This window comes from Saccoglossus kowalevskii, chromosome 3 (genome assembly GCF_978046115.1).
Source record: "Saccoglossus kowalevskii chromosome 3, keSacKowa6.1, whole genome shotgun sequence".
Lineage (NCBI taxonomy): Eukaryota > Metazoa > Hemichordata > Enteropneusta > Harrimaniidae > Saccoglossus > Saccoglossus kowalevskii.
In genome coordinates, this window is record NC_140643.1 from 23,113,692 (window position 1) to 23,139,736 (window position 26,045).

At 35.9% G+C, this 26,045-nt stretch overlaps 1 protein-coding gene across 1 annotated transcript in view; it reads right to left on the bottom strand.

The window, feature by feature from the left end:
• The window catches only part of LOC102806952 (uncharacterized), a 45,395-nt gene that overhangs the window by 14,915 nt on the left and 4,435 nt on the right, over nucleotides 1–26,045 (bottom strand). The window contains exons 5-14 of the mRNA XM_085496918.1: nucleotides 23,286–23,377; nucleotides 19,639–19,776; nucleotides 18,914–19,050; nucleotides 17,682–17,761; nucleotides 17,071–17,197; nucleotides 6,860–6,969; nucleotides 6,453–6,556; nucleotides 5,789–5,939; nucleotides 3,386–4,759; nucleotides 2,532–3,159 (exon numbers count right to left, since the gene is read on the bottom strand). Of these exons, the coding sequence (XP_085353044.1) occupies nucleotides 2,532–3,159; nucleotides 3,386–4,759; nucleotides 5,789–5,939; nucleotides 6,453–6,556; nucleotides 6,860–6,969; nucleotides 17,071–17,197; nucleotides 17,682–17,761; nucleotides 18,914–19,050; nucleotides 19,639–19,776; nucleotides 23,286–23,377 (2,941 nt within the window). The remainder of the gene's footprint in view (nucleotides 1–2,531; nucleotides 3,160–3,385; nucleotides 4,760–5,788; nucleotides 5,940–6,452; nucleotides 6,557–6,859; nucleotides 6,970–17,070; nucleotides 17,198–17,681; nucleotides 17,762–18,913; nucleotides 19,051–19,638; nucleotides 19,777–23,285; nucleotides 23,378–26,045) is intronic.

The following is a 26,045-nucleotide window of genomic DNA, read 5'->3' on the forward strand; positions in this document are numbered from 1 at the left end:
TGACCATCTACCTAGAAATCATATATTGTGAGTTAAGGTGACCATCTACCTAGAGATCATATATTGTGAGTTAAGGTGACCATCTACCTAGAAACCATATATTGTGAGTTAAGGTGACCATCTACCTAGAAATCATATATTGTGAGTTAAGGTGACCATCTACCTAGAAATCATATATTGTGAGTTAAGGTGAGCATCTACCGGTACCTAGAAATCATATATTGTGAGTTAAGGTGAGCATCTACCGGTACCTAGGAATCATATAATGTGAGTTAAGGTGAGCATCTACCTAGAAATCATATATTGTGAGTTAAGGTGACCATCTACCTAGAGATCATATATTGTGAGTTAAGGTGACCATCTACCTAGAAATCATATATTGTGAGTTAAGGTGACCATCTACCTAGAAATCATATATTGTGAGTTAAGGTGACCATCTACCTAGAAATCATATATTGTGAGATAAGGTGAGCATCTACCTAGGAATCATATATTGTGAGATAAGGTGAGCATCTACCTAGGAATCATATATTGTGAGTTATGGTGAGCATCTACCTAGAAATCATATATTGTGAGTTATGGTGAGCATCTACCTAGAAATCATATATTGTGAGATAAGGTGACCATCTACCTAGAGATCATATATTGTGAGTTAAGGTGAGCATCTACCTAGAGATCATATATATTGTGAGATAAGGTGAGCATCTACCTAGAGATCATATATTGTTGTGAGTTAAGGTGACCATCTACCTAGAAATCGTATATTGTGAGATAAGGTGACCATCTACCTAGAGATCATATATTGTGAGTTAAGGTGAGCATCTACCTAGAGATCATATATTGTGAGATAAGGTGAGCATCTACCTAGAGATCATATATTGTTGTGAGTTAAGGTGAGCATCTACCTAGAAATCATATATTGTGAGTTAAGGTGAGCATCTACCTAGAGATCATATATTGTGAGATAAGGTGAGCATCTACCTAGAGATCATATATTGTGAGATAAGGTGAGCATCTACCTAGAGATCATATATTGTGAGTTAAGGTGAGCATCTACCTAGGAATCATATATTGTGAATTAAGGTGACCATCTACCTAGAGATCATATATTGTTGTGAGTTAAGGTGACCATCTACCTAGAAATCATATATTGTGAGATAAGGTGAGCATCTACCTAGAGATCATATAATGTTGTGAGTTGAGGTGAGCATCTACCTAGAGATCATATATTGTTGTGAGTTAAGGTGACCATCTACCTAGAGATCATATATTGTGAGATAAGGTGAGCATCTACCTAGAGATCATATATTGTTGTGAGTTAAGGTGAGCCTCTACCTAGAGATCATATATTGTGAGATAAGGTGAGCATCTACCTAGAGATCATATATTGTTGTGAGTTAAGGTGACCATCTACCTAGAAATCATATATTGTGAGTTAAGGTGAGCATCTACCTAGAAATCATATATTGTGAGATAAGGTGACCATCTACCTAGAAATCATATATTGTGAGTTAAGGTGAGCATCTACCTAGAGATCATATATTGTGAGATTAGGTGACCATCTACCTAGAAATCATATATTGTGAGATAAGGTGACCATCTACCTAGAAATCATATATTGTGAGTTATGGTGAGCATCTACCTAGGAATCATATATTGTGAGATAAGGTGACCATCTACCTAGAAATCATATATTGTGAGTTAAGGTGAGCATCTACCTAGAAATCATATATTGTGAGATAAGGTGAGCATCTACCTAGGAATTATATATTGTGAGATAAGGTGAGCATCTACCTAGGAATCATATATTGTGAGATAAGGTGAGCATCTACCTAGAGATCATATATTGTTGTGAGTTAAGGTGACCATCTACCTAGAGATCATATATTGTGAGTTAAGGTGAGCATCTACCTAGAGATCATATATTGTGAGTTAAGGTGAGCATCTACCTAGAGATCATATATTGTGAGATAAGGTGACCATCTACCCAAGGACCATATATTGTTGTGAGTTAAGGTGACCATCTACCTAAGGATCAATATTTTTGTAGCTTAGGCGAGATCAAGGCCATCTGCCTAGGTATAAAATGTGGTAGTAAAAATATATCTTACTGTGGCTTGGAGCATTTACCTTGGAGTGGAATCCAGTCATTATTAGAAGTTGATGGATCTTGCAGTGGCTTATGTAAATATCTACCTAAATGTCATATCTGGTCAGGACTCAGGTGAGCAGCTAAGATGACATGGATAATTACTGTTATTGGTGGTTACCGTAAGAGCATTATCTCACTAAATTTAATTTTTTGTGTTGCAGATGATATTAACTACTGAGAAAAACACACATTTGTATCAAGCCATATCAAGTGTGTAGTATGATGTTACGACTAGAAACACCCTGTTGACTAAAATCACTGTCCTAGATAGAGAACATACATTGGGCTGCTTTCATCTATGCAATTCATTGTCAGAAATGGAAACAAAATGAATCTAAACTAGCTTTAAATTAAACAATGGCCTGTAGATACAACTTACTTGTGAAGTGCAGCAGAAACACATTGCAGTAATCTTGCTTCAGTGTCCAGCTCTGCAGCATAAGCAGTTGGTGCTACACTGCTTACACAAGGTCTGCAGATTTTCAATTGTTTATCATTTTCAACCACCACATGATGCCCTGTAAATGCCACACCCCCACTCTCCTCTTCCTCCTCATGGTCACTTTCCAATATCAGACTGGCATCGGACAGCGTAATATCTTCATCACTGTCTTCACCTGTACTATCAAGCTCCATATCCAGTACCTCCAAAACACTTTTCTCATCAATTTCAACTTTGTTATCAGTCAATCTTTCACTGGTGTCCATCAATTCTGTTTTTTTCTCAACTTTCAAGATCTCCACTTTGGCAGCTTTATAGCTATCTACACTAATATCAATGCTATCAGTTTTTATACTTGAGTCAGTAATTTTAGTAATATGTTTGCTGGAGCCACTGATTTCAGATCTACCAATTGACGTGGTTGGATCTTCTTTACGTAATGAACATGTTGAGGATGTTTTGTCAACTTGTTCACTGCTGCTGCTGCTCTCTTTTTCTAACTTGCATTTTTTTGGAATCCTACCCACTAGGTTGATACCAGGAACAGCTGTAAAAGTCAAAACATCTGTAAAAAAATCAGAGAGACAACGCATTTAATGTTATATAATGTACTGTGGTTTAATTTTGTATATTTTTTTTAATCATTTGTCTATAAATGGAAAACATTTTTGAGGAAATATGCAGGTTTATTTTGTCAAAGGCGACAAAAGTTTACTCTGCCGTTCAAAGAGTTTAACATGAGTTGACACGCCAATTTCAAATTTTGTATAAATAAATACAACACAACATACCTCTACTTTCAAATTTCCTCACATTGTCATCGTCAAGTTTTACCCTCACAGACCTCCTTTTCTCACCAGGTTCTGTTTCAACTTTCATTGCTTGCGACGAATCCTGTCGCTTCCTCTTCTTGGAGGACTTTTCAAGATTTCGAGTGAATCGTGCATTCAAGTAGTTTTTCATATCACTGGCATTATCAATCTCAACCTTTGATGGGATATTCTCAATCTTTGGTGGAATCAAAGACTTCTCTAAAAATGCTTTCATTTCGTCAGCGTCCATAATGGGATCATCTTTGTAAATGTCTGCTTGTTCACCACTCTCAGTTTGACTTTGCAGTACTGCTTTTCCTTCAAGTGCAGCATTTGACATAATAACGCTATCATCCGATTTTAGTTTACTTCCAATTGGTTTGTTCTCATCCATTTTAGCGATGTTAGTTTCAGTTACTCTACTCTTACTTTTCACCTCTTCCATTCCTTTCAAAACCTGCTTAGGTTCTTTGACATGATCCACAAGCTCACTATCAGGACTCTCAGGTGAATCGGGCAAGTCTTTTAAATCTAGTGACCCAGTACTTTCAACAGGTTTCAATGGCAGTTCATTGCTCTTAGTGACTGTAGACTGTTTCTCAACAACTACTTTGACCTCTTTGTCTAAAACCTTAGCCGCCTTGCCTTCATTTGGCGGTAATGGTGGTTCTGGTGGGGGTGGAGCATCATTCTGAAGAGTTTGACCTAATATAGGTTTGAGTTTCTGAAGTAAACTATTTAAGTCATCGCTACCAAGTTGGTCCAGATCGGGTAAGAGTGAACCAACATAGAGGGGAGAAACCTGTAATTGTGGTGATCTTTCCTCTGCTTTCACAGCTTTACTCCTACTGGCAGTAGGGCTACTGGCATTATTGGTTTCATTGTTATTATTTGAATTGTTGACTTGCAGTGTAGGGGATGTAATTTTCACTGCAGTAGATTGTGAACCTGTAGAATATCCATGAGTCACATGGGGACTGATGACAGTCGGGTAATTTGTCTGAGGACTTTGCAGCATGGATTCACTGGATGAAGTTGTGTTCTTGGGCCGGGGTGCTTGCGCAGATTCTGTAGCACTATACTTCGATTTGGGAGGAGTAGCCCAAGATTTAGTACCCGGATTCTCCAGCTGATACGGAGTCTGAAGATACTGTGCATGATGGGTAGGCACGAATGTTCCAGTCAGAGATTTAGAAGACATTCTATTAAAGTTTTGTTTTTGCAGTTCCATGGCTATACTGATCGCTTTTCTGAGTTCAAACAGCCTTGGTGGGTGTGCTTCATTGTGGATGCTTTCACTTGGCATGTAGATACTGTCATCACGGCTTGAACTGGAGCAGTGGGCTCCACAAACTGTAATAGAAATTAGAACAAAGTATAACAGTTCAGGGAAGCTAAATCGGACATACACAGGTTCCATACACCAAATACGCAATTAAGAAATAATGTTTATTGTGATCACTGGACCCATCAGCGAACGTTATTTTCAACTTTCACCAAAAAGAGAAAAGAAATGACTTTACAGGAAAAAAAAAAAACGCCAGTAAAATAATTAGGGAAAAAATGGACCGAAATGGTGATTTAAGGGAATCTGTTTTCAGAGTAAATATGCATTTTACTCTCTTCTTGAATACTGTAGTTGCTGTACTAGCACTAATTGTGTGTAATTTATTTCCTCCAGTGCACCCTCTAAGCCAATATGATGCACCATTTATGCACAATGATTTGCTGTGATGCAACTAGTTATGCTAATTCACTTGTGTGTCAACAACGAATCATACATTGGCATACTGATCCTGAACTATTTAGTAAATTGAAATTAACATTTTATAAACAAAAAAAATCCATCCATAAATGCTTGATTTTGAATGTTTTTTAGCATAAAAATGGCCACTATTCGGCCATCTTGAATCAGATCGTGAAACAAATTGATGTGCATATAATATCATGTATGATGTATGTGTGAAGTTTGATTGTGATTGGTCCAGGCATTTTTAAGATACAGGTCCGGATGCACACACACGCACAAAGGTCAAAACGTAATGTAATCACAAAAGAAATCAGGAGCTATAACATTTTTGTTTGCACCTCAAGTCAGCTATACATAATTTTATTTTATTCTTGAAGACCAACCTCCTCAGCAGTCAACAAGCTGATTCCATTTTGACTCAAGATTCCTACAAAATCAGTCCTGTTAGAGGGCACACTTGTTTGCTCTGTATTAGCGCATATGCTTGCATAAACAAAGAGGTGTGACTGTGGTCAAAGTCATTCATATTTAAACGATCAAGCACATGGTAATTACAATTTGTCAGTATATAACACTTCTACTACAGATGCACGTTTAATAGATACATAGTTAGCTCGTAAGCCAAGACTTACATTTAATATGTTTAATTGTAGGTTTTGTTGACACAAATAATCCATGTAACACCATCGGATAACCATGCGAAGTAATCCCCAAATCAACAGTAAACTGGCATGTTGGCAGTAAAATCATTTCAGTCACATCGCCAAAATTTACTACTCCAGCCTTGATGACAAAAAAAAAGAAGAATAAGGTTATTCATGTTTCGTTCTGTTCTTTTTATTAGTGTTTGGCATCTGGAAATATGTATTTGGGGAAGGACGAATCAATCGATAGACAGTTTTCTTTCTTGCCATTGTCGAAGCACAAGCTTGTGAACTGTTTTTCTATAAATATAAAATAATCATACAAGGGATGGGGGCATCTATTCAGGTATGAGATTTCAAAGGAACATTGTAAATGATTAAAACACTACAGTAGGCACGTTCAATGGTGTGGAAGTCATAAAAATCTTTGGTGACCTTAGCTAATACTTCAACACATTAGGTGTCACACAAATCAATCCACATGTTATTAGCAGTTTGGTTTTATGGCAATGCGTTAAATTTATACCCAAGATTTCTCGAAAGTTACTCTCCCCGAACTCGCAATATTCAAGCAGTGTGTCTACACACCATATGTGTGAATGAACACGTTAGAAAAAGTAAATAATCATTAGGGATCATTTAGACAACTCACCATTCGATTGGAGTCTAAAAATTTGGTAAAATTCCATAGTCTTCCTCTGTAATCATTGCTTGATTTCACCTCACAGTAGGCATAGTATTTGGATTCTATAAATGCTGAAATAAGAACGAAAGAAGTTTTGAAGAAACTTGTAGTACATACTTAAAACTTTAAACATTTTCTCCATGTACTTTTTAGCATACTCTTTATATTCATTGTAATTTATTTTTGCTGAAAACTGCAATTTGGAATACTGTATACAATTCATTTTCACTGATTCAATGCGAACTACATACACATCACTGGATTTCAGCTTCATCGATTTAATTCGTCAGAGAAAATATATAGTAAACATATAACAATGTACAGTGCGCCATACAACTTTGATGGCTGAGAACAAAAAACTAAATACCACTAACCTTCCTTTTCTCCGGTATTTATTGGTAACCCCTTGAAAAATATTTTACTGGCCAAGTGTTTTCTTAAGTTGTCCAAGGATATCTGCTTACATATATTTATGGTGCTTGGACTGAAAAGTAGAATAACAAATCACGCAAATAATAATAAATCATTACATTTCTGTCATAGGTTTTAAAATAAAGTATAAAAGATTTGAATTACATTTTCTCTTTAATTTTAAATACATGAAAACAAAATAAAGCAACACTTTCAATATCAGTCGTGTTGTCTGATGCCATTATCTTGTGAAAATCCTGCAAGGTGTTTGCTGCATGGTCCTGGAGAGACTGGGGGAGAAATGTTTGCCTGAATGTGTTGAGTTTTGGGCATTTTAGAAGAAAGTGGAACTAGTCTTCAATTTCAGACAAACATAGATCGCAAATTCTATACTCTCTGGCGATTCCTCTGTGTCTACCGACTTCTGTAGCTAGGGGGTGATCTGAACACCTTAAACGGGCATATGCTCTACGAAGTTTTGTGTTGACTGAAAGCTTTAAGTACATTTCTCTGCCAAAGTTAAATTTAAATTGTCGATAATGATTTGTTTTCTCCGCCGTACATATATCAGAGTACCAAATTCTTTTGCCTTCATTTTGCGCACGGCTTTTGAACTCAAGTAGAAAATTTTCACTGTTTTCAACGCCTAGATTTTCCCAGACTGTGCCAAAACATAAATTGTCTAATAGGAGCATTATTTCAGTAGCCCAAGTGCGTTTGCCTTGATTGTGCATATTTAAAAGCATTTTATAAGCTTTATTTGGCAGACGCTCGTCCCATAATCTGGTAACCCTAAGCCAGTATTTAATGCAGCGTGTTGAGTAATAGCAAAATAATGGAAGTCGTCCGCAGTCTCCCAAAACCATACTTGAAGATGTGGTCCTTGCTAATCCTAAATATCTTTTACAATATTCTGTGTGGATACTTTCTAGGTGATCATATGTCTTGAAACCCCAATTTTCGCTGCCATATGTAATTAACGGAAAGATCATAACATCAAATAATTTGAAATAAATATCTACTGGCAGAGCTTCGACATGTTTGAAACATTTTCGGACGCAGATAATTTTTTTCTTGGCTTTTAGCGCCAATTGTTTTGTTGTGACTTGCCAAGAGCACTTGCAGGACATAATTAATCCCAAGTATTCATATGATCCCACGGTCTGAATAAGTTGGTTTCCAAAATACCACATTTCATTTTTGCTTAAATGCCCACCATTTCGGTGAACCACTATTTTTGTTTTCGACAGGTTCACGGTCATTTTCCACTTAATGGTAAATTCATGCAGGACATTGATAATACGTTTTAAATTTATAACAGTATTTGCCATAAAAACAATATCGTCAGCGTACAAAAGATTAAACAGTTCAAACATGTCATTTGGCAACAACTGCATACCCCTGAGCCCCGAATCACATAAGCTTGATTCTATTTCATTTATAAAAAACGAAAATAATATGGGACTAATTAGACACCCTTGTCGGACACCCCTCTGAAGTTGAAAGTAATCCGATGTATACCCTCCAATCCTAACACAGGATTTAACATCGCTATATATACTTTGCAAAATATTGTACATTTTCCCATTGATACCGTCTAAACTCAGCCTATACATAAGGCAATTTCTTTCAACGGAGTCAAAGGCTTTTTGAAAGTCGACATATAAGCAATACAACCTCCCACCTCTTCGTGATAGGTACCTTTGAATAATTGCTGATAGAGTGAACACGCGATCAATAGTGCTGTACCCCTCCCTGAAACCCGCCTGTACCTCGGGAATTTTGTTATATTCATTTGCCCAAGCTTTTAGACATTGATTTAGAATACCAGTGAATATTTTACTAAATACACTTAGGAGGCTGATTGCTCTGTAATTGTTTGGGTCACGAGTGTTGTTCTTTTTGTAAATTGGAACTATAATACCTCTGGACCACCCCTGTGGAAAATGCCCAGTGTCAAATATACTATTGAAGAGAGTATGGAATAGAGGGACGGTTAAGTCACATGAATATTTCAAAAATTCTGGAATAATCATATCAGGGCCAGCGGATTTGTTTTTCTTAAGATTATAAACAGCATTTAAGATTTCACTTTGTGAAATTGGAGCATTCAGTAATAAATTTGGATTATCATTATCATGTGGTTGCAAATCATCGTTGGTATCGCTAAACTTTGTTTTGTACAGATTTTTAAAGTAGTTTGCCCATTCACCAATCTCCAACTGATTTGGAGTGAAGGCGTGAGGTTTTTGTTTTTTCATAACAGACCAGAGACATTTTTCATCAGAAATTTTTCTCAATTCGTCTTGAATATAAATATCGTAATTATTTTTCTTAAATTTGATGAGATTCTCATAATCTCGTTTTGTATCCTTGTACAATGCCAAATCATGATTTGTACCACTTTCTCGAAAGCGCCGAAGGCTAATATATTTGCATGTTTTTGCATTACGACATTCCTGGTCAAACCAAGGTTTATTGCTGCGTTTTTGGTTGTGTGTTTGATTTATTGTAGTAGAGTGGAGCATATCCTCCCCGGCCGAATTCAAAATTTCAGTAAAACTCTGTACAATTTTATTAATGTTGTCAATGTCAATTTCTTGGTTGGTTAGATTCCTTATGTCATCAGCTCTACCCCAAATTTTTGCACGGAAAGTTTGAAACCTATCGTCACTCCAAATATACTTATTAATAATTATCTTTTTATTATTAAATGCTTCCTTGCTTTTTAATGGTACCGCATTTACTTCTACGGTGTAGCACAATGGAAAATGGTCAGATTCTACCCGAACGGGGATTTCCAAATTATTCACCATTTCAAATAGATCTAGCGAGACAATGACATAATCAACCACACTTCAACCGTCGTTTGCAACACATGTAAAATCACCAACAGGCACATCTGTTCTGCCATTAATAGTGACTAGAGATAACACTTTACACATTGATAATAGTGCCAAGCCAAAATTGTTAATTTTAGTGTCACGAGAAACACGTGGTATATCAAAATTTCCTTCAGTATATGCTATATCGAGGCCCACGCCATGACGTGTGTCATCGTATTGCAGGTAATCTGGGTCAGATGCAGTTCTAGCATTCAAGTCTCCACTAATTATAATGTTAGTTTCTTCCTCATTGTATGCTGACATGACAACCACATGTGTCTCTAGGGACACAATTAGGAATATCATAGCAATGCAAGAATTTAATTTCGCGAGGCAAATTTTCACTAATTTTGTCAAGGAGGAAATCATGAAATTTTGTGACAATATCACAAGTGTTCGTTGTACTCACAGCGACTTTCTTGAAATTCAGTTCTAAATAAATTCAATCCAAAAACTTTGCAAATTTAATAAAAAAAATGTTTGCTTACAATGTCATGGACTGACATGGAGACCGACTGACCTGTGGTCTTGTTGTACACAAATGACAAATCAGTTGAATAACCTATTTTATATATACAACAACATATACCTAAGTGTTCGTCTTACAGCATGTTTCAGAAGTATTGGGGCAGCCAATTTGCAAACTCGCTAACGAATTGGCTAACTGCTTGGGTTTTGACTAAACAGTTGGCTTTCAAATCTTGCTGGCGCCGACTTGTTGGTCGCGTCCACTCTGGGCGAGTCTATATTGCATTAGGCAACAAGGAATGCTTTTACGTAGCCTGGTACATGTCTGGATTCCCCTGAATGATTTGCTTTGCGAGGCGTGATAATGTGAAAGTAGTTTCCCTGGTCAGCCTGAGAATGGCCATAGTCATCTGGCGTACAAGTGATAATATGATAAAAGCGATTAATCCACCTATACACGAAGAAAATACACGAGTTTGCAAATTGGCTGCCCCGAATACTTATGATACTTGCTGTAAGAAGCTGCCAATTAAAATTTTATTGCATTTTTCCCCCCATTTTTTTTAATTGTTTTTGCTGTTCTCTTTCAAACTTTATATCCCTATATATATATATATATATATATATATATATATATATATATATATATATATATATATATATATATATATATATATATATATATATATATATATTAGTCATGATGCTTGAAAATTGACTATGGGGAGAACACTATATAGATTGAACATTAGAGATATCGGCTTTAATCATTACCAGTTTTTTTTGTTTTTTTAATGTAGACATATGTAGCTTCGCTTTGAATAACAGATTTCAAACATTCACAGATTGATCACTTGATAGTGTTTGGGGGGTCATGAAACAGCAGCTAACCTACATTACTCATAATCATTGCATATTGATGGTAATCACTGCATATTTATTTTAATATCCATGGCAGATGTCCCGATTATATATCAGTGAACTGATTTTGAAGGTCATGGTTTTATATTTTATAATTCAGGTGACCTTGTTGTACATTTGACTACATAGGAAATGTATTTATTACAGGCAATATGTTGCGGCCTCCTTGACCTCCTAAATTCACAAAATCTCATCAAATTAAAGTATTGTATTCCCTACTGGTAAAAAAATAAATAAAAGAAGTTTAAAGATAAAATCAGAATAGTGGTACATGTACTATCTGAATTACGGGATATAAACAATAATAGTCTACATTTTAAATAAAAAAAAAAAATTTCCATGATAGGAATATGTATTATTCAACGTATTATTCCAAAACTTCAGGAGTGACTAAAACGACAACTGTGAAAAAGTGAGTCCCGGAGTGAATTTATTATACGAGATGTCACAAATAATATTTAATAATAACAATTTATTTATTTTGTTAGTAATTTATTCACGTTAGTTTTGTTTTTATGTACAGCATTCCATCAAGAATTACATTAAAAAAGGAGATTACATTCATGAGAACGAGCTGACATTTGTTAAATGTTTTTATTCGCTTTTCGCTCTCTTAACATGAGTTGTCAGTCTACCCTTAGTTATTCTTGGTTTTCCCCTCAGATTACCGGGTAGAACATTTACTGCTTGGTATAAATCATACAATGTTACACACAGACACTATAAATAATGCAACTGATATGTACTTGTATAGTATCACTGCAACTACATGTGTAAACAGGAATGACGTTACCAAGTCCAGCTATAAATAGTATATGTCATTAATGATCAAAGCAAGACACACCTAGACAGATATTTTGTAAAATCACCCACGTATTAAAGGCTTAGTCATAAATGAGAATATCCAGAATTTATATATTTTTTTCAATAAATTGTACTCAAAGATATTGACATAAATAAAAAATAGAGGTCACCCACACGAAAATGATGACTGTATTTTAATGAACAGGCAGTAATAGAAGCATTTTGGCAGTAATATAACTAAACGCTTTTACCATAGTTTCCTATGGCGGAGATTTTATGCTATATTTTAAAGGGTGGTGGTTGTCGCGCCACGTTCTATTCGATAAAATTGTAGCCTTGACAACATAGGCTGAAAAAAAATCATACGTTGTTAATGATGGGGTACTTTTTGTTGTCCCAAATTATTTTAAAGATTTGTTTTTTTAAAGGTGTCAAAAGAAACAATTTTTCCTTTAAAATTGTGTTTCATGGAATAGCAATTTTTGAAAAATATTAGGACTAGTTTCCTAAAAACACACAAAAACACAAAAGAATGCTATTTCATAGGAGCAAGGGACAATAGCTCCACGATTTCACATACCGGTACTAAACTAATAAATATTGTCATGTGATTTATGACCAACTTTCTACAAAATTGTGAGTAGGCTTCTACCTTAACAAGTACTTTGCTTAAAAGAGTTTAAAGCACTAGCAACAGATACCGATTGTATATATTATGTATGTGGATTTACTACTAATTGTGTTTAATTCTATATTTATCCTGCCCCCCCCCCCCATAATTTCATTGCAAGTTTTGTAATATTCAGAACACTTTACTGTATTTTCCACAAAGATCCCAAATAGGAATACAGTTTCAACAGAATTTTTTTATTATTACCATATTTGTTTTATTGGTCGTGCAAACATTGAAATAAATTATCAAGGTTTTTTCTGTGGTCAATATGATTTATTTTAAAGATTCAGTACACAGCAAATAAGATTTTTGATTTACAAGCACTTATATTGAAGATCTGCTTTTAAATAGTGTATGTCAGTATTCGGAACATTTTTTTTTTTTTTTTTGTTATCAACAAAGTGCCATAAACCTAAATTTATAGCCAAACTACATAAACTGATAAGAAACAAATATAACACACCCACGCTAGTCGCTGTTTAAATCAATTCAATTTTTTTTTTTTAGTTAATTACTGTGAATTTTAGCTAATGAACAATTATTAGCAATCTATTTTTTTATGTATTTGTAGGATTCATTTTTTTTTTAATAACCGATTAATAAATTTATCTAAACATTAAAATAAACTACATATTTTCCGTTTTTATGGTATTTCTGAACATATGTTATGTACCCGCCATATTGGTACAGCCTTAATGAATACACAGCTCATTATCAATTAAAAACAAAATGTAACATAAAAACCAAAACAGATGTTGTGGCATGTAAGTATTGGAAAATTTTCACCACCAGTTCCCTCTTTTTATCACAAATTCACAAAATAGTTCCATTTATAGTCTGCACTTCAAAAGATTAGGACAAAAACAGCCAAATTTTTTGAGTAAAAACTGAAAATTGACTCAAATTTTGTCTGTTGGCCCCATTAGGATGCATTTCCACAAATATTGCAGAATATAAGAACAAGCTATGCATGTCACAGTCCCCATTAGTTATCAAATTTAAGATACATAGTTTTGTTTATAGTAATATAGTTGGAACATAAACATGTCAGAGATATGGATCTAGAAAATGATGCTTGATTATGTTTTTTCAACATTAAAATGATAGACATTCAGTCATCTTGTATCTGATCGTCAAATGAGTACTTGAGATATATACATTAATTAAAAAGAAATGGTCATCGGTCGGCCATTTCGAATCAGAAAGTCAAACCAATACATCTGTATATCTATGATATGATGTATAATGAATATATAAAATTAGAACATAAACAATCAAAGCATTTGAGAACCGCATTCATTAAAACAAAATGGCTGCCAATCAGCTATTTTTAAATGCTTGATTTTTTTGATGATTTTTTAGCACAAAAATGGCCATCGTTCGGCCATTTTGAATTGAATCTTCAAACCAATACATCTGTATATCTGTGACAAGATGTACAGTTAATATATAAAAACTGAACATAATCAGTTAAAGTATGTCAAGAGATATGGCACTAGAACCGCATTCTTTAAAACAAAATGGCCATTTTGAATCTGATCTGAAAAACAAAATGAAATCCATCTGTAAACAGCCAAGATCCGGTTCCGAAATGCCAGATTTTGATGTTTTTTCAGCACAAAAATGCCCGCCATTTAGCCATCTTGAATCAGATTGAGAAACAAATTGGTGTATAATATTATGTATGTGTGAAGTTTGAATGTGATCAGTCCAGGCATGTCCAAGAAACAGGTCTAAACACACTAACACACACACACAGAGGTCAATCCATAAGTCCCCATTTTCGGACTGCAGTGCAGAAAAAATTGGGCGAGAAAGTCTGGAGGTGAACGAGTTAATAAACAATTATTTGACCAGTGTGGCAGAAAAATATACCAGTATTACTTTAATTTCTATTTTAACAAAAAGTATAACATGCAGTGTACTGTACTTTTTTTTTTTAATTTACAAACACCTACTGGTCACAGCTTGTACTTGGTCCAAAATTTAGAATCACTAAATTTTACTATTTCACTCTCATTTTCTAACACACGATTTTTTAAAACTAATTTTTTAAACATGGTTGAAATATTTAAATCTATGTTGTAAACCCATGTACCAGCCAAATTTTTGAATGAACTCATTTCTGCTGACTGTATCTATCAACTGTCAAACATGTGCTACATTACGGAGTAATATCAGCTGTTGCATCTAATAGTAAATCTAAATCTTGGCATGATTTGAACATAATACCACTAGGGTACAAACTCAATTTGTGAGTGGCTAATACACATGTTTTTTTCTACATTTAAACTGGAATGCATTAAAAGAAACATTATGGACTATTTAGGAGATAGGACACAAGGGAATCATTGCACAGCACAATTGGTATCACTGCAGGACATAATGGGTTCCACTGCAGGACATAATGGGTTCCACTGCAGGACACAATGGGTTCCACTGCAGGACACAATGGGTTCCACTGCAGGACATAATGGGTTCCACTGCAGGACATAATGGGTTCCACTGCAGGACATAATGGGTTCCACTGCAGGACATAATGGGTTCCACTGCAGGACATAATTGGTTCCACTGCAGAACATAATTGGTTCCACTGCAGGACACAATGGGTTCCACTGCAGGACATAATGGGTTCCACTGCAGGACATAATGGGTTCCACTGCAGGACATAATGGGTTCCACTGCAGGACATAATGGGTTCCACTGCAGGACACAATGGGTACAACTGCAGGACATAATGGGTACTACTGCAGGACATAATGGGTACTACTGCAGGACATAATGGGTTCCACTGCAGGACACAATGGGTACTACTGCAGGACACAATGGGTACTACTGCAGGACATAATGGGTTCCACTGCGGGACACAATGGGTACTACTGCAGGACACAATGGATACCATTACAAGACACAATGGGTACCACTGCAGAAAACAGTGGGACCATTAAAGGACACAGTTGGTACCCACTGTAGGACACAATGGGAACTACTGCAGGACACAATGGATGCCATTACAAGACACAATGGGTACCATTACAAGACACAATAGATTCCATGTAGGAGAAAATGGATACTACTGCAGGACAAAATTGATACCATTATGGGACACAATGGGTACCACTGCAAGACACAGTGGGTACCACTACAGGACACAGTGGGTACCACTGCAGGACACAATGGGTACCACTACAGGACACAATGGGTACCACTGCAGGACACAGTGGGTACCACTACAGGACACAGTGGGTACCACTACAGGATACAGTGGATACCATTACAAGACACAATGAGTACCACTGCAGGACACAGTGGGTACCACTACAGGATACAAAGGATACCATTACAAGACACAATGGGTACCACTGCGGGACACAATGGGTACCACTACAGGATACAGTGGGTACCACTACAGGATACAAAGGATACCATTACAAGACACAATGGGTACCACTGCGGGACACAATGGGTACCACTACAGGATACAGTGGGTACCACTACAGGATACAGTGGGTACCACTACAGGACACAGTGGGTACCACTGCAGGACACAGTGGGTACCACTGCAGGACACAGTGGGTACCACTGCAGGACACAGTGGGTACCACTGCAGGACACAGTGGGTACCACTGCAGGACACAGTGGGTACCACTGCAGGACACAGTGGGTACCACTGCAGGACACAGTGGGTACCACTGCATGACACAGTGAGTACCACTGCAGGACACAGTGGGTACCACTACAGGACACAGTGGGTACCACTACAGGATACAGTGGATACCATTACAAGACACAATGGGTACCACTGCAGGACACAGTGGGTACCACTACAGGATACAGTGAATACCATTACAAGACACAATGAGTACCACTGCAGGACACAGTGGGTACCACTACAGGACAGAATGGGAACTACTGCAGGACACAGTGGGTACCACTACAGGACACAATGGATGCCATTACAAGACACAATGGATGCCATTACAAGACACAATGGATGCCATTACAAGACACAATGGGTTCCATGCAGAACAAAATGGATACTACTGCAGAACAAAATTGATATCATTACGGGACACAATGGGTACCACTGCAGGACACAGTGGGTACCACTACAGGACACAGTGGGTACCACTACAGGACACAGTGGGTACCACTACAGGACACAGTGGGTACCACTACAGGACACAGTGGGTACCACTACAGGACACAGTGGGTACCACTACAGGACACAGTGAATGCCATTACAAGACACAATGGGTACCACTGCAGGACACAGTGGGATACCATTACAGGACACAGCGGATACCATTACATGACACAATGGATGCCATTACAAGACACAATGGGTACCACTGCAGGACACAGTGGGTACCACTGCAGGACAGAATGGGTTGCACAATCAGACGAATAACCATATACTTACAAAATAACTGGTTTGATTGGTGTTGCATATGATACTAGTTTGACTTTACACAATGGTTTGGATTTATTAGTAAGATGACCACTCCACAGGCAATAACTGTTCTCATCCATGGCTTCATGTTGCCCAGCTGGAATAGAAACAAAGTTGCAGTGACTAAGTTAATGCAGCTGTAAATAGACAGTACCATTGGGTGGGAGTGGGGGAGTGGATGATGGTTTTGGGTGTTAATCTACAATTATTTCATTCTTGTCACCAGGAATATATGCAGATTTAGGCAGATATTTTACTATACCAGCTTCAGTTTTGTTTCAAGCATGTTGATTCTGTATTGCAGGTATTCATGTTACCATCAAACATTAAAAATGCCATGCACGTCCGACTCAGCACCCATGCTTGACTCACCCCCCATCCCCCACTGGCTAATTGCAAGATCACATTCGACTAAGCACCAATTTTATTGTTTGAGTTATTGTAACCTCAAAAAAAGTATTACCACTGAGTCAACAATGACAACAGATACCCCCCCCCCCAATATACTAGTACCTTGGCCTTCATCTATGATGACATCAACAAGGATAAAAACTAAATAAAGAACTGGTTTATACACATACCTTGTAATATTCTGGGATCTTTGGCAACCAGAACTGATGATGTCGGCGATGATCCTATAACTGGGGTCGTGACGGCGTTTCTATTAAAAAAAATGATTGATATTTGTATTTGATCGTCAAGTATTGAGAGATATTGCTCTGGAATAGCATTAATTAAAACAAAATCAGCCATTTTGAATACATGTATAATGAATATATAAAAGCATGTCAGAGATATGGCTCTAGAAGCCCATTCATTAAAACAAAATGGCCGCCAGATAGCCATTTTGAATCTGATCTGAAAAATAAAATGATGTGCATCAGGAACCCGTATTGTCTAATGTATGTACCAAGTTTGAACAAAATCCACCCATAAATTCCAAAAATGCTTGATATTTGATGATTTTTTAGCACAAAAATGGCCACCATTCGGCCATTTTTAATAGGATCGTCAAACCAATATATCTATATATCTATGACATGATGTATAATGAATATTTAAAATTTGAACATAATCAGTCACAGCAAGTCTGAGATATGGCACTAGAACCACATTCATTAAAACAAAAAGTGAAGTTTCAGCCAAGAATAAAGTTAAATTTGCATCTTTCATTGCACAATTCATGAACACAAATTAAGGGACGACGTCAAAAGATCGATGTCGGATAAAAAACTTATTTGCTTTAGTTTGGGGGTGGGGGGTGGGGGTGGTTGATCTCAAAAAGTTTCCATCCTACAAAAACGATTTTATTTTTTAATGAAGTCAAAAAAAAACTTGGAGTATTTGTAGTTTTTTTTTTCTCTATCCAATCATTGACAGAAATAACAGAAAAGGAAAAAAAAATACATCCAAGACGAGAGAATGGTTTTGTCCGATGTGGGTCAAATGAGGTGCATTTGTAAAGTCTTTTTACACCCACCCGACAACCAACTGCTATGCCATACTACTGTCCGATTATCAATTTGTATTTAATGGTGAATGTAGTCTGACGCCACGACCAATATTTATCAATTAAGTTTCAGTGGGGGGTGGGAGGGTTCTTTTGACGTCTTTTGACGTCGTCCCTAAGTTGACCCAGATTAGATTAGCATTGTTGTTAACACCAAACTGAATTCATAGTCCAGGGCTCCCGTCTTTCAAGCTCACTATGACAATCTGTTACAATAAAGTTGAAGTGTTCAAGACGGAGGTCGATAATCAGCCAGTGAAAGTAATACATTTTATTTCATGTTTTATGTAATGAGAACCTTACCTTGATCTAGGTGGTGTGCCAGCTGGGATTATCAAATTTGGATGCAATGGAGTGTATTTGAAAGTCAGCACTGCATAAGGCCTTAGATGCCTAGGACGTTCCACCATATCTAACTCCCCAAATTCATATATGTAATACTGAGGAATAAAACAAGTACATAAAACCAGGGATACATTATATTATTACTGATAATGCTGGCATGGAACTGAATGCCATGTCATAAAAGCTTGTAACACTTTAGTTATTATTGCAGGAAAATAAATAAATAAATTTATATTTGTCCAATCTTCAATGTCAGGAATATGATTATGATTTTTTTAACATTAAAATGATTGACACATCTTATATCTGATCGTCAAACGAGTATTTGTTCATATTGAGAGAAATTGCTTTGAAACAGCATTTTTAAAACAAAATCGGCCATTTTGAATACATCTATATAACTATAACATGATGTATAATGAATATATCAAATTTGAACATAATCAGTCAAAGCATGTCAGAGATATGGCTCTAGAAGCACATTCATTAAAACAAAATGACCACCAGTCAGCCATTTTGAATCCGAATGGGACTAATAATATCCATTGCTACAAAATATAACTTTCCCTAACGCATGAAATTCACGAGCAACAACACATGGTTATTATTAATAAATATATAAGTGCTTTAAAAGAGCCTTTATGCACGTGTGTTTTTCATATAGCAAATAGGGTATACAATACCTGTGTTGAGTCAAATGCTTGTTTGGCAGTGAGATGTGTAATGTCCAAATTAGCACTCTTAGAAACATGACAATCATAATTAGGAGTTGGTTCTATGATATTCCAGGAATGATTTTCAGTCATTGCTTTCACACGACCCTGTTGAGAAATTAAAACCAAAATTATATGACTACTGTAAAAACTCAATCAATTCGGCCATGTAAAAATAAATATTTTTGGGGGTGGGCCAATTGATTGAATAAATGTAGAAAATATGTTTCCGAAGTGGTCGATTTGTTTGAATAATTTTTCAACATTTTTCAACAAGTGTGTATCACATGGTAACGTGAAAAACTGAATAAATATATCGTTTTCCCAAGATTAGAGTAAAGGTGTAGTACTAGTCTGAGACTTGACCCAATTTTAAAACAAACTACAAGCGTGTTCAAGAAATCTGACGCAACCAGGCTACCAGCTGTTTTGTTGCCGTGGAGACGACAGTTTTATGTCACGCTCCCCGTAAATGTAAACAAACATGGTAACGTGAAAAACTGAATAAATATATCGTTTTCCGGGATTAGAGTAAAGGTGTACGGGTAGTACTAGTCTGAGACTTGACCAAATTTTAAAACAAACTACAAGCGCGTCCAAGAAATCTGACGCAACCAGGCCACCTGCTGTTTTGTTACCGTGGAGACGACAGTTTTATGTCACGCTCCCGTAAATGTAAACAAACATGGTAACGTGAAAAACTCACTGGAATAGAATAGAATAGAATTATGCTTTATTGCTAATTGCTGTACTATTTTTTTGAAATTATCTACAATCCAGCCGGTGATTTTATTTGGGTCAACCAAAAAAAAAGAAGATATTTTGACGTGCTGCGTGACTGTGTAAACAAAACCATGTCCAATAAAAATGACGCTTTCACGCTACACATTGGCGACTTTGTATGGACTTACTGGAAATGCCGAAGACGATACAATTTGCAAGTCGGCATTAAATAATTTTTTACCCCGTTAAAATTAATAATCTACTTGACTTTTAAACAAACAACACTGCAGGACAATGTTTCGAACATTACTGAAACGACTGTGCTGAAACAATCCAGCAGATAATTTTATTTGGGTCAACCGAAAAAAAAGAAGATATTTTGACGTGCTGCGTGACTGTGTAAACAAAACTACGTCCAATAATAATGATGCTTTCACGTAACACATTTGCGACTTTGTATGACTTGCTTGAAATTTCAAAGACGAAAGTCAAGTGTCGGCCTGAATTTTGTTGTCCCTAAACCATGGAGCTTCGTTTCGTCAGTGATTGCTAGCAATGACTTAAAGTATTTGTTCGTTGTCGATATTTTTGGCGTCGTGATGAGAATTTTCTTAGCGATTATTTACAACTGATGTACTGGGTAATTTGTAATGACAATCAATGAGTATATTTCACCATGGACGTACTAGAGATTTCACACGTCTTTTGTACAACCACGGTTGACACCATGACTGCACATCTGGCGGATATCCCGATTGCTTATACCATGGATGTAAATGTTTATACATGTACATTGTATTTACGTGATAGATGTGTGAAAATATACCTTTGTTGAGAGAGTGGCGTAAAAACCGGGCGGTGTCATCACCGGGCGAACTAATTGAATACAAACAATAGACTGACTGGACAGATGGCCGAACTAAGCGGATACATTTTAAAATTAACCATGACGCAAAAAATAGGTGGCCGAACTATTTGAGTGGCCGAATTGATTGAGCTTTTACGGTACTGTAAAATCTGTATTAGAAGCTGTGGCTTCTATTAAAATGGTTTGATACAACAGAGGGAATGCAGTGAATTTTTGGTTCTCAATTGTTTAAAACGAATGGGTGTGACTGGGGCTTCTAATACAAATTTTACGGTACTTTATTAACCTTATCACATCTAGACTTGTCACCTAATTTTTTCTGCACGCTTTTCTAATATTCTTCAGTATTTTTGTGAATGAATTTGAGCAAATTTTCACATTTAATTAGGCTATTTTTGTCCTTATCTTTTGAAGGAAAGTGCAGACTATAAACAGGACTATTTTGTGAATTTGTGAAGAACATGCATGCATGGCACAGTTCCCGTTAGTTATCAAATTTAAGATATATAGTTTTGTTTATAGTAATATAGCTGGAATATAACCATGTCAGGAATATGATTTTTTAACATTAAAATGATTGACATTTGTATCTGATCGTCAAACAAGTACTTGTCCATATTGAGAGATATTGCTCTGGAACAGCATTCAAAATCAGCCATTTTGAATACATATATATATATATATATAGCATTTAGGAGATATGGCTCTAGAAGCATAATCATTAAAACAAAATGGCCGCCAGTCAGCCATTATGAATCCAATCTGAAAAATAAAATGACGTGTATCAGAAACCTGTAATGTCTAGTGTATGTTATAAGTTTGAACAAAATCCATCCATAAATGCAAGAACTGCTTGATATTTGAGGATTATTTTAGCACAAAAATAGCCACCATTTGGCCAATTTGAATAGGATCGTCAAACCAATATATCTGTCTATCTATGACATGATGTATAATGAATATTTAAAATTTGAACATAATCAGTGAAAGCAAGTCAGACATATGGCACGAGAACCAAATTCATTAAAACAAAATGGCCACCAGTCGGCCATTTTGAATCTAATCTGAAAAACAAAATTATTTGCATCAAGATCCCATGTGTAATGTATATACCAAGTTTGAACAAAATCCATCTGTCAAGCAAAAAAGATCAGGGGTCATCAACAATGCACCCAAAGCATACCAGGTTTAGCTTTACAGTGACCCAGTTATCTTTAGTTGTCCAACAGTGATAAAACAACATTTATTTATTTTTCCTATTTTCAAAAGTAGCAGAGTTTAATAAATTTATTTTTCTCATTTCTGTATGGCCACATCCTGCTGCCTTAACATATACAGTTATCTATAGTGTATTTTTCAGTAGGTGTGTAGTTTGTGAGGAGAACGTTTCCTGCAGTTTGTCAATATAGCAGAAAGACATTGTCTTCACATGTCAACGACAGTCGATGGCTCTGAGTTAGGCACATGACTTGTAGTTGTCTAAAGCAGAAGTCTGTACTCGGCAAGCAATCTATGCTATACTAGTCATGTTTATGTTGACCATACATAACACAGTACATTGTCTACTGACAGCGCTTATTTCTAATTCACTTTGGCTATCCACGGAGACTACAGCAGGGAGTGTGCTAATAGGCTCTCAGCTGTATTTTTCCCCCAATAGCTCTTTCTTTTTTTTGGCGGTCTGTGTACCAAAGAAGAAGACATAAATTTGTCTTATTAAAGAGTATATTATTTTCAGTTTTGTTGAAGTTTTTTATTGTTATTACTTTAGTAATGTGAATTTTGGATTGCCAGTATATAGCCATGGGCAATCAGGTTTGGCTAAGAAAGTTTGAGATTCCCATCTCAGATAAAAAACTTTACTACTACTACTGGGGGTGGCAGGGGAAATGGGGGAGGTGTTGTCATTATTTAAACCCATGCCCCTACTGACAATGAGCTTCATTACTTTCTAGTCCACATCACCAATTCAACCACTAATCAAGTTAGAAAGTAAGAAAGAATTTGATATAATAGAAGTATATACCTTCATAAGTTTAAAGATGATGAGGACAGCTTCGAGTCCAGCAGGTAACATATTTCTTTGGATCAAGTCAGAATAACGCGAAACATAAACACCTAAAAGATGAAAACAGAGTTAGAGACAAAAAAAAGTTAAAAACATTGACAATTTTAATGATTAGAGAAATCAAACTAAAGAGAGTGAAGAGGAAGTAAAGAAATCATAACTCAAGTGTAATAAGTTTTATAGACATAACCTAATTTGGAACTTGGACTTTAAATTCTAAGTGAAAAGAACAACAAGTTTCAATGACAAATTAAAAAAAAAAACACCTTATTATACCATAGTTTACATAAATGAGTACCGCTATTGATTCAATATACAATTATGCTACTGTTGGTTTACATGCACTTCTATTAAAAATGTGCTTCTCATAGAGTAAATATGAATAGCCATAGGCCCTAGTAAATCCGGAGCTTATGAAATAACATAGGAAATATCTGCAATTTTCAAACGGCACCAACACAAACACACGAGACATAAAGGAACGTGAAGTTTTATAACAATACTTGTTTTCTTCAAGCAGTTACTTCTTTTTAAAAAATATTTCTGGTTAGTATTTTTATTTGAAAATGATTTTCCTAATGCAATGGGCAACTCCAGATTCTATATTGTTTTTTCCCTTTAATTGACACATGCATACACACACATTACAGGGTCTTCTAGTCACAATTATTTTGACACATCTCAAATATACATTTAATACAACAGTAATTACAACAATAAAAGAGTTCTTTTTATTGGTTATTGTAAGAGAGTATGATTGTCACACAACCAGCAATATTTAGGAATCCCACAGATGCACACTCATCATATGCAAAAATATGGAATTATATACAGTATTCTTGTCATCATTTTTTTTCAATTTATCTGAGTTCGCCAATATACTTTCACTTTTTAATCCCCTGTGAGTTATACATGGACAATGTAATTAAATTATACGATATAAACCATGGAAGGTAAAAAGAGAGGAGATAGGACGCTATTGTTCTCCCTTGTTCGATGATCGTTTCGATTTATTCACTTGGTAAACAATCCCGTAATGCGATTACGTGAATAATTAATATTCGGGTCGGCTCAATTCAAACATGACAACAAATCTTGCTGCAAATCTTTTTATCTTCCATGATATAAACTAAAGGGCCAAAGCAGATGGAGAATTTAAATTTAAGAATTAGAGTTGTTCCACAACTTCATGTTTGACAAGGGTTTCATGGTCAACATGCACACAGAATGTGAAATCCAAATCAGGCTGTGTTAATGATAGGAAAATAGTTGCAAATTTCTCAAAAATGAAATACAGTTTCTGCTCAGTACAACATACAGTAAACTTGACCATATGAGGATTGACAACCTATCAGAAACAAACATTTTGATATGAAGGAATGATCACATTTTGTAAACAGTCCTTCTACTGAATCTTGTTTGGACTGTGAATGCTGCCATACTGATTGCAAATCAGGAGATTATCATGTGTTAAGGCAGAGTAAACCTCACACAACAAACAAACGTCAGACAGATAGTCATCCTACATACAGTTGGACTGTTTACATTAACATGTGGTTTTCACACATAGGCTTCTCTCAAAAGCACAAAAATGTTGTTTGCAAAGTCAATATTTGGTTTTCAAATCTGTATCCTGACATGAATCAATCACATCGAGTTATGTACTGTGTTACCATACTTATCATATAATTATGAATGATTAATATGCAATGCATTAATAATTATACATTAGTTTGTTCTTAACATGGAAGGTACTAACAGAAGGAGCCTTAAGCCTCTTAACTGGCTTATGTAACTACGGTCATCATACATGCGCACTCCGTTTGTTTATGTGTGAAAGGTCAAAATACGTATTTCACCACTGGAAATTCAACACATGAACGTTTGATTTCAAAGATTTCATTATTAGCAATTGTAACAAGAACAAGATTTTGAGCGTCTACAACAAAAATTCCTAAGAACTCCTAAAAAATATTATCGAGGAGAAAGTGTCTAGGCAAACAGTTTCGGGCGTCAAACCCACGCACTGACGATGGTATCATTGAATAATGCAATCGTTATTGTCACAGGCAATCATTAATTACGTCTCAACACCATTACAAATACAAAAAGATTCACAATAGTTCATCAGTTCTTCTTCAATCGATGTTATATCTGCCAATTTTTCATTAAAATTCGCCAAGATCTCCGGAAACAACAACATTCCAACGAGACGTCATTTTCAATTTTGTGTATGCGCAGTTCGTCTATTGCTACCGAACATGCTCCGAATATTACCGAATGCTCGAGATTAGCAGAACCCATTGTACGAAGGTGTTAAAAGCTAACAAGAACAATGTTTGTGAACAAACATTGACAAACGATCATGGGGTAAAGCTAAAACAATAGTGTCATGGCTCTCTCCGTTTGTACCTTACATCATGGTTCTTAATAAGTGTGCTATTTTTTTCACAGCTGAGAATATATAGCGGGGTAAAACCAACAAAAGTAATTAATTCAACAATACAGACTAAAATATTCGTTAATAAGCAGGATCAAAATTCAGGAAATAAATAAAATAATAAAAATATAACAAATAAATGAGGCAGCTAATTTTGGGCGGTAATTTATGGTAATTAAGCCATTACTCTTTAGCATTTGATCTGCAGCCGAAAGACCAAACATGGATGGAAATCAGGACAGCGACAAACAATGGAAACATGTGTTTCTCAATGATTG